The following is a 10,754-nucleotide window of genomic DNA, read 5'->3' as shown; positions in this document are numbered from 1 at the left end:
GACTGATGAAATACACTGCTGAGAGGAGCAGCGGGCGCGGCAGGAGAGGTCTGCGCTCCATGCGGGACTCTCGCTGCGGCCGGGGATCGAACCTGCGCTGCAGAGGCTGCGGACAGCTTCACAGTATGGTGCTTAACCTCCTGCGACACAGGGGAGCCCCTAGATATTCCTTGTTTCTGATCTCACAGAGAAATTTCTCTCCAAGCAGCCTGGGCATTTTCTTTTCTAATTTTGATGCCCTTTTTTTTTTTTTCTTCCCAACAGGTTGTCTCACTTTTTAAAAATGGAGTGTTTGGAATTACCACCTTCACTACAGTATGAGTCCTGGGAGGGCAAGGGCTAGATCTTAACTCATCTTTGAATAAACTTAAACTCACTAAACCCTGCTATGTACATAGAGAGTTCAACGTCTATTAACTGAATCTAGTGTTGCAGACAAAGTCAACATCTGCTCTTGAAATTAGCCCACCTAGATTAAATGTGTTATTTGTAAATCTAGTGGCCAGTGCCATCCACCAAAATGTAGCCTTTTTAGTAGAACCAAAGCCTCATAACATTTTGTATTTCAGCACCAAAAATGCAGTGCAGGTTCTACTAGAAGTCCATCTTCTCGGCCCTCTTTCCCAGGCAATCCTGAATCATCTGGGTGGAGTACAGTCATCAAAGGCAGGTATTGACATCTGTCAGTTTGCACTGCTTACTGACTTATTAAATGACCCTGTTAATTTTGCTACTGATTAACTTTGCCACTTTCTCTGCATTCATAGTGCCACCTTGTGGCCAAGACACATGTAACACTCATTTACTTTGATGCTACCTGGGGTGATGTTTCTTGGGTGTGCACAAGCTTAAAGGGTAGTGCTTCTGTTATTTCATCTATTTCTAAGTTCAGAGGCTTTCCAAGTGGAGAAACATGTGAATCTACCTACAGTTTTCGTTAGTTTACTGCTAGTAAAACTTCAATTCGACTTTCTCCAGCAGGAGTTCATTTAGAAGCATTAATAATGTTTGTATTTTATGTACTTTCTCAGTTTTTTCATCATGGTACTGAAGTACTGGTTTTCCTTTTTCAGTTCAGTGTTTTTTTCTCTTATAAAGTCAAAGTATACCTGGGGGTACAGTAAAAATGGTTCTTGGAGGGGTTGGGAATGACAAGGTGCAGGATTACTCCAGAAGAGTCCAACTCAACCAAAATTTCTGCTAAAAATCTGAAAGCAGTTGAGAAATGGGACCTTTGGATTCCATCCTCATGTGCAGTCTTGATCAAACGAGCTGAAAAATAAAAGAAGTCGTTAATACAATGAATAAAATATCTGTAAATCCAAGCAACCATAATGTAGAATCTAAAATAAGATATTTTTGAACAATTGCAAAAATGATTGAAAATCTCTACTGTTCTTTTCATACCAGAACCTTCCAAACCATTCTCAGAGTCCACTTATTGAGATATCACAGTAAGAACAAACATGGGTTTGATGCAGCAAATTAGATGTCACAAATTAAAGGAAGGATGGATGAGGAGGGGGGAATGACACTGACATCGCTGATCATGAACAGGTTTAAGAAATCCACTGAAAATTTTGCTGGATTTTTAATCAGTCCATTTCCTCTTATGAAGGGCTTGACACAGATTTCAGAATTTTCATGTAATAATGCATTACAGTCAATGGGGTGGGGTATAAAGAAGGTGTGGAGGACAAGAAACGTTTGAAGGTCTCTTTATTAGTATGGATGTGAAGGTCAGAATGACAGCAAGATTCTTAAAGTGAAAGTTGAAGTTTCATGTACATTGTGAACTAATAGAATATTTGAAGGCAGACTGTAACCCCCCCATTCTGACCCCAATCCCTCCCCTCCCGCCCCCGCCCCCCAAAAAGTGTCTCTGGTTCATAGTTTTTTGTTGATTTTGATTTTCACTTTCTTATAGTTATTCATTTTCCTGGTCCCTTATTTAAGTTTTCTAGATTCCTGCTATGAGTGAGACCATCCGGTATTTTTCTTTTTCTTTTTGGCTTATTTCACTGAGCATGATCCCTTCCAGTGCCATCCATGTTGCTGCAAATTGCATGTGTTTATCTTTTTTGAATGCTGAGTAATATTCCATGGTATATATGTACCACATCTTCTTGATCCAGTCATCTATTTTTGGGCATTTGGGCTGTTTCCAAAGCTTAGCTATTGTAAACAGTGCTGCTATAAACATAGGTGTGCAGGTGCTCTTTGGAATTGATGTTAAACTGGTAATTGTTAATGCTCCCTCTGCCCTTTCAGGCAGTACAGAAATCTTTTAACACACAATGAGCCTTTTGCAAACCTTATAAATAGGAATGTCTTTCTCAAGGATCTGGAGACATCTCTTGAAACATCAAAATCATGCATATGAATAACACCCCCATCTCCTCTTCTCCATGGGAGCTTAGCTTGAAATTATAACTGGCTATATGCTACAGAGATATACAAAGTATTATGTCTTTGGATAAAGACAAACAGCAACACAATGGCCATCACAATTACCAGGTAAATTTAAGATGAGCTACATGTGACAGTGTTGGCAAATCTTACTGAAGTGTAAGTTATTGTTTGTCTTGTGAACCTGGGTGCCAGGTGTTGCACCGCCCTGGTTATATAAAAAGGTGAGATTTTTTTCTGTTTTTGCAATTTTTTTTATGGTAGCAATGATGTGTATCACATTCTGGCTTTACAATACTTATTTTGTTGCAGAAATAAATTCTAGCCTTTTACTTGGGCAGGGGAAGAACAAGAGATACTTCAGGAATGGTGAGGTCAGAAAAGTTTTATTACTCATGCATGAGGTCTCAGACCTGGGTAGCCCCATAAGGTCTGAGCCCCAGTCTAGGGACAAAGGATTTCTTTTATAATAACCACCTTACATTGATAACATCAGTCAGTAAGCACAAAAGTTTGTGACAAAAGACAGGTATTCAAGGATGCCCTGGAGATCAATCAGCCCAGGGGCTCTCTGGCCTTGTTAAAATGTAACCTCCTTTAGGTAATCTCATCTAGATAGGCTTTAGAGAGGCAAAACTTGTTGTTTACATTTACTTTGCATTATTTACTGCACAAGACCTGTGACTCTTTTAACAGGAAACAGGAAAGATTTCATTTGATTAGCAGTTCCCTTTCAATTTCATAATAAAACTGTTTTTTTCTTTCTACTTTTGTGGAGTTTTTCTAGGTTGGCAGGAGATTTTGTTTTAACTGCATTTCTGCAACAAGAACAACCAGTTAAAATATATGCAAACACAGGGAGGTAGAGTTAAATGGCCAGTAGAGATGCCACAGAGGACTCCTAGGACACACACAAAGGAAGAAAAAAAGAGAAATACATGGGACCAACAGAAAATAAATACCAAGATGCAGCTTACACTTATCCATGGGAATAACCACTATAGAAGAAAACTTTCCATTAAAAGGCAGACATTTTTGGGGCCTCCCAGGTGGCACAGCGGTTGAGCTCTGGGTTGAGCTCTGGGCTGCGAAGCTGTCTGCAGCCTCTGCAGAGCAGGTTCAATCCCTGGGTAAGGGTCCCACATGGCGCGCAGACCTCTCCTGCTGCCTGCTGCTCCCCTCAGCAGTGTACTTCAGTCAGTCTGCCTGTTCTGTTCCCTGCTCTGGCTCTGGTGGATTCTCTCACCCTTCCGTGCTTCTGAATGTACCCAGTGCTTGTATAAATAAATCTTAAAAAAAAAAAAAGGCAGAAATTTTTAAAATGGGTATGAAAGTAAAACATGTATTTATGTAACTATATATATATATATATATATAACCTTTTATCTATAAGAAGCATATTCTTTAAATGTATCAACAGGTTGAAAGTATGAAGATGAAAAAGATATACCACACAAACACTGCCAAAGAAAGCTAATATGGCAATACTCAGTAAGGTAAAAGATTTCAAGACAAAGAATATAATCAGTGATAAAAAGCGCTAATCTATAATTTGGTTAAAGGGTCAGTTCTTTAGGAAGACACAATAATGCCAAATGTGTTGTGACCTAATAACACAGTAAAAGTTTCAAAATATAGGCCAAAAAAGGAGAATTACAGGGGAAATAGACAAAGCCATAATCAGTTGGAAATGTTAACGTTCCTCTCAGTAATTAGTAGAAAAAGTAGATGAAAAACAATGATCTAGAGGACTTGACCTACACTAAAATAGTGAAATCAAGAAATTTTGGTTTGTTAAGAATTAAGATTTAAATATCAGGTAACAATATAAAATCTCGTTTCTAGGTGACACTTGAGATCCTGTTATAACTATTTTGATGTAGTGGCAATTGAAACATCTGTAAAGATTTAACTAAAAGTTGTTGCCATGTGCAATTTGGGGTGAGAGCTTGGGGGCACAGAAATACATGTGTCTTCATTCTTTAGATGCTATAGGAGATCTTGATGAGCTGGTGTTGTGAAATATTTATTAATGTGACATTATAATACAGGCAAAACAAACCTTCTCCCTTGTAAACTACAAGCAACTAAAGCAGGATCTCAACCTTGGTGGATTTCATCTCTTTGGGTCTGATGTCCAAATAGGTCCAACAGGCCAACAGTTTCCTCCAGTGTTACCTTCTAGGTGGCAAGCTCCCACCGGTCCCTAAGGAACAAGTTTGCCACATTTGACAAATTGAAATATGGATTACATAGTTTAATTTGAATTTCAGATAAACAACTTACTACTGGAAATACTTCCCATAAAAACCATTCATACTTTATATGAACTTCCAATTTAGCTGGGCCTTCTCGTATTCTTAGGGAGGGAAATGATGCTCTTCCAAGGAGGCTGCCTGAGGCAGAGATAAGTGTTTTTAATTAAACTATCAAATTCCAACAAACACCTGCTCTCAGAGTGCCCTCTCCCTGTGAACAACCAGTTACACTCCTTTGTAAAACAAAAAGTAATAAAAAGTTATGTGGAAAGGATAGCTCTGAAGGTCATCTTTTTATTTAAATATTTTATGTGATACACATACAAATATAATTTCCCACAGAACACATGTAAAAACTAATACAAATCACCCTCTCAAGGACAGAGAAAACCATTTAGAAAATGTGAATATGCCATATACAGAGTCAGGCTAAGTTTTACAAGCCTGCCCTGCCCAAGGAGGAAGTTTAAGAACAAGTTTTGTTTGTTTGGAATACAGATGTCATATTTACATTTTCACACAAAAGTGATATTCCTGTTCCATATTTAGTAAAATATTAACTACTATCTATAATGAAAAAGATTGCAACATTTACTAAGTAGTAAGTAAAAAATTTAGATCATCAAAGAGTGATCTTCATCTTGGCCAGATTTATATTGTGTCTGAAAATATTTGCCTTTACCCATCCACTGTCAGTGAGAACAAAGAGTATAAAGCTTTTGTGTAACAAAATTCAACAATGTTTCTAAAAATGTGCTACAATGAATTTTTAAAGATTTTCTTCTTTAGCAAAATAGCTTGGAAAAATCACAAAAATACAGTCTTTAAAATTTATAAAAATTACTTAGCTATGCAGAATATTTACATAAATCATTACTGATATGCATTTATACATCAAAACTTAAAATGTATTAGTTTTTTCAAGGAGCAATAAAAATACAATCAACCTAGCAGCCAAAACACCCCAATAACTTCTCAAAAGGAAAAGCAAGGATATAATACAAAATTAGGTCAATTCTATATTTAATACTCAGGTAGTAAGTCACAACCACAGTGGCTTTATGACACAGAATAAACACACAATTTCAAATTCATAATTGCAGATACAGGGTCTTTCAATTTTTTTTTTTGGCAATAGAATAGTTTCCAAAATTTCATCTAATTTCCCAACTACTTATTTGGCACCCATGTTAGGCACTGAGGATCTAACAGTGTAGTAGGCACAATTCCTATCACAGAAGAGAATGGAGTCTAGTGGGTGATTTAGCTGTACTATTATAAATAGAAAATAATGCACCCTGAGTTTTTTTTATATTATTACTATTAAAAAGCAAAGTGATTTTATATTTATGCATTTTGCCCTGGAATTTTCAACTGAATTTGAAGTGTTCAATATCTTCATGACAATTGAGAAAAAGGGAAGGCATAATGCTATTTTTAAGGTCATACACGCACATGTGTACACAAGTGTACACATACATGCACACTCACAAAGAAACACACAATGCGTGTTTTTACCAAGTCAGTGTTCCAAAACTCAGTCAACTCAAGACAGAGTAAAAGGCCTCTGTCTAAAGAAACAAACAAAACTAGTAGCCCAGATTTTGCATGTTTCTTTAGATAAAAGAGTTGTTGACAATCTGCTAGATGCAGTCAAGTAGAGAATACAGGAAGCAATGTTAAAGTGTATGGCGGTCCAGGAAGCTTCATGGGTGGTTCTGTTGGGTGACTGATGAACTACATACTCTGTAAATTTGGTAAATTCAGAGCAGCCAGTTCTTTCTCTCTGGCTGCTTTTGTGAATACTATATGACTTCAGCTACAGTATCATCACTATGCCCTCAGTAAATCATGGGACAAATCTAAGCACACTCCTGGAAGCTGAGACAGTGAGGTCCTTTGCATATTATGACTCAGAAAAACTTTAAACCCAATGTGATGTGTCTCTTAAGTCTGTAAGGCTCAGGAAAAGGCAGGTCCATTGAAAACATGAACCAGTCACTGCTAGTTAACCTCTAGCTCAGACTGTGCTGACCACATTTAGGAGTAAGATTGCTGGATGCGGCTATGCTTGGAGACTCTGGTGGAAGACGAGGTGACGGCAGAATGAGAATGGCCAACAGTTGTTAAGCTGGGCCTGGCCAGAGTGGACTGTACCCCAGAATTGGGGCTGAGGAAGCTCTCTCTTTCCCTCATCATAACATAATCTGCATCTGCCAGATGCTGAGTGTCTTCCAAGGGCCCAGCGAGGCTACCGTTAGGCTGTAGTACTCTCTCGGTAACCACGACATTACCTTCACTAGCATAATGCTGATCTACCAAGGTAGAAGCTGGGGCATATACCCGCTCCGTCACGATCAGGCCCTGAGGCTTTCTAGGGGTCAGAATCACCATGCTTGGTGGCAGAGCAGAGTCAGTGGTGTAGGACGTTTCTGTCACTATAACATTACCGGAAGCCAAGGGATCAGGAAGGGCTGTAGCTACCTTCTGATTCTGCCTAGAAGACACAGGCCTTTCAGTGACTATTTCTTGAGTTACTGTCTCTGCATTTGCTTCATGCAAAGGTTTTGGAACCTGAAAGCTACTACCAGAGGCGTAGGTGTTCTGTGAATTAACCCTGGTTTGCTCATAGTGTGAATGGGAGGGTGCCTTCGTGTCTGTTTCTCTGACAGACTTTTGCTCAATTTCCATATCTGTAAGTATTTTTCGACCCAAGCAAACTTCAGCTAAGGTCTTGAATTTAAGTCCTAGATCATCTAAGGAGCAGTTATCTAGTTCGTCTTCAATATGACTGCAACAGCCAATGGAACCATGTAGAGAGTTAGTGTCTTCCTGAGCATACACCAGAAGGCAGTCTCTGGCCATGTGGAAGTCATCGTCCTCAGTGAAAGCAGCTGCTTTCTAAAATGGAAACAGACACAGGGTTAGTGACACAACTTCACTTAATAAGACTCTTATCCCAATGCTAAATCATAACCTGAGTCCAGGCAAATGCAATCTGAGAGACATGCTACAAAAAGGTCCATATTCTTAAAAAATATTGAAAACAGAGCCTCCCCAAAGGAGCAGTGGTTGAGCGCTCGGCTGCAAAGCTGCCCGAGCCTCTGCAGCCCCGGTTTGATCCCCGGCAGCCAGGCGAGGTCCCACATGGCGCGCCAACCTCTCCTGCCTCCCGCTGCTCCCCTCAGCAGTGTATTTCATCAGTCTGCCTGTTCTGTTCCCCGCACTGGCTCTGGTGAATTCTCTCATCCTCCTGCGTGTCTGACTGTACCCAGTGCTTGTATAAATAAATAAATCTTTAAAAAAATATTAAAAACGTGAAAAACAAAGAAAGGCAGAGGGATTGCATCAGATTAAAGGAGACTAAAATGTCACGACAACGAAATGGAATGCATGATGCTAGGCTGGTCCTGGGCAAGAAAATCCGTGGCACTGAAAGACTGGCTGAAAATTAACACATGGGATGCGTCATTCATTGTGAAATTTCGGAATTGTTCACTGTACTGTGGTAATGTAATATTGCATGTGGGGGGCAGAGGAGAAATGGGAAAACAAATAGTAAATGGCAAAATGTTAATAATTGGGTAATCTGGGTAGCATATACAACAGTTCAAAATCCCTGATAAGTTTGAAATGATTTCCAAAGTAAAAGCTGTACATACGAGCATAACCAAGATTTACTAGAGCAGGATTAGAGGAGAGAGGGGGAAATATATCAAAATTAAATAGGACATCATAACAGAGCTTCGCAGTGAGAAAAAAAGGGCCATGGAGTGGTTTTCTTGACACTGACCACCCCAACACAAGCTAACACTTGGGGTGTGAAGATGGGGTGAATGGGAGAGGAGGAAGGTGGGAAAAGTGGGGAAACACCCCAAGCATTTGCAACCATTTAGAAGATAGGGGGAAGGAATCAAATGGCCCCCATGGAAGCCTGCCCATGGAGTCCTGCCAAAACATCCTTCAGATGCTGACAGTCCAACTCTGCCCATCCCCACACTGGGGGCACAGACCTTGTTTTTGAGAAAGGCACCCAGCCCATTTCCACTTCCTAATTGTAGGCATGGGCTTCCTGACTTTGTCCAATCATCTTTCCTGTATCTTGCCTGCAATTTTTTTTTTGTGTGTGAAACTCCTTAAAAGTGAAAACAAGTACTCTTATTTAGAAGAGAAAAATCAGTAACAGGTTGTATTTTTTTAGGTCACATACTTGCAACCCTCCTTTTGGGTCCATTCTTATCAAGTTGGCCCCTGCAAAGGGATTCTGCTATCTGACCCACTGGCAGGACTTAGCGCTGTGATTTGCTCTGGTGAGGGAAGGAAGGAGCCACTGCCTGGTTCTGTGTTGCTGTTCCCTGCAACCCCATGATGCAGTTGTCCAGGTAAAATCTGCTCTATCTGCATGCGTCTTGGATGAAGACAACATGGTGCAGAGCAGGATGCATCAACTGGCAAAAGCACGAATGGAAGCGAGAAATAAGCCTCTGCAAGAAGATCTGTGAGATCGTCTGTTACCACTGCATAATTTAACTGACTGACTCAATGGCTCACAACTCTCTTTCCTCATTGGCAGAGAGCATACTCTTAAAAATAGAACAAAGTCCCATTTTGATTCAAGACAATGATTACCCTGACAATACTCGCATAGAAATAGTTTTGTTTCTTCCATATGTAAACATCAATGCTGACCTGAGAGAAATAATTTCTTAAGAATTCCTCGTTCACTGCAACAGTGTTGGCTCGAGCTCCAATGGCTGCAACAGAAGAGGTCATGTCTTTGGAAGCTGCTATGAATTGTGTGTTCATTACGGTTTGAGTGCCCACCAGGGTTCCGATGGTTTCTGTGACCTGGGCAGCACCACCAGAAGTAAAGTTTCTATGTTCTTCCCATCTCCCATTCATCTCACTCTTGGGCTGCACTTTGCTGAAGGAAGCAGAGCTACTTCCTTTGATGATGGGGACACTGGGTGAGGTACCACCTCCAATTCTATGGCCCAGGTCGACGCTATCGGAGCGATTTGCTGTCAGAAGTGGTGGCATGTCCTGTGAGACCAAACACAGTTGAGAACTGAGTCAGAAGGATGAAGGGTCAGGATGTTTGAAGAATCTGAGCTAAGAAGGCATATGAAAGGAATACGCTTTTTCCAGGAACAAATAAGGAAAAATATTTTGGGTTGAATAACTTCTACTTGAGACTTATTAAAGATCTCCCAATTCTCCCTTCTTGTTTTGTTAGCTGATTATAACCTCAGGTGAGAACTTTAAAATATGATCTCAGCTCATGTATTTTACTGGCACTCAACTTTCCTCTACAGTTCACTGTCTCTTTCTATGGCTATAGAATCCTCATTTTGTTTTCCTTGCTGGATACAATACAAAATACTGGCTCAAATAAAGACTGTATTTAAATATTTAACCCTCCACTACTACTGATTCTGGTTCACATGATTTTAAGCAGAAATGGCTTATTAAGCATTTCTCATAAGTGTTATTAAAAAGCAGTTCTTCACTTCCCCTAACTGCTGGTTAGAATGTGAGGGCAGCTGCTAAATCTTGAGCAGGAGGGGAGCAGGGGATGGGGCTCATCCATGTAGGACAAAGGAGAAAGGAGGACCCTGGGGCCACACTGGAAGGAATCATTACCATGGTCTTGAACTGCCCACTTCTATATTTCAGCCACTGAGTCACTCTCTGACTCCTGATGACAGTTCATTAGCAAGTCACTCTATTACCTAATGCTCATTGCTGATGGCCACGTGACACCGGGGTGAAGAGGTGGTAGAGACAAGGGGAGATGACTGGTAAGTAGTTAGGAGAGGACAGAGACTTTGTAATATTTTCTTTCTGTCATTGGGGTCTGAGCTTTACTTTGCCAGCCATAGCAAAGTCGGTGGAGGGGAAGAGGAGTTGGACCGCCCATTTAACACAAAAATTTCTATCTTAAAGCCCCACACATTCTTGGTTTCTTTAACCTTTATTCTACATTCTGAGTCAGTCTATGACTCATATGTTGTTGTCAGACCCCTTTGTGAATGTGCATTGTGCATGACCGCTTCATGCGCGCAAGACCTAGAATGTCAGAGACAC

At 40.2% G+C, this 10,754-nt stretch overlaps 1 protein-coding gene across 1 annotated transcript in view; it reads right to left on the bottom strand.

The window, feature by feature from the left end:
- Positions 1-6,707: 6,707 nt before the first annotated feature.
- DSG2 (desmoglein 2) overlaps positions 6,708-10,754 on the bottom strand; it is a gene marked incomplete at both ends in the record, with an annotated part of 41,653 nt that continues 37,606 nt past the window's right edge. The window contains 2 exons of the mRNA XM_084252692.1: positions 6,708-7,568; positions 9,357-9,710. Of these exons, the coding sequence (XP_084108818.1) occupies positions 6,708-7,568; positions 9,357-9,710 (1,215 nt within the window). The remainder of the gene's footprint in view (positions 7,569-9,356; positions 9,711-10,754) is intronic.

This window comes from Talpa europaea (genome assembly GCF_964194135.1).
Source record: "Talpa europaea genome assembly, chromosome: 13".
Classification (NCBI taxonomy): Eukaryota; Metazoa; Chordata; class Mammalia; order Eulipotyphla; family Talpidae; genus Talpa; species Talpa europaea.
The sequence above is the reverse complement of the archived record's forward strand: the minus strand, read 5'-3'. Positions and strand labels throughout refer to the sequence as shown.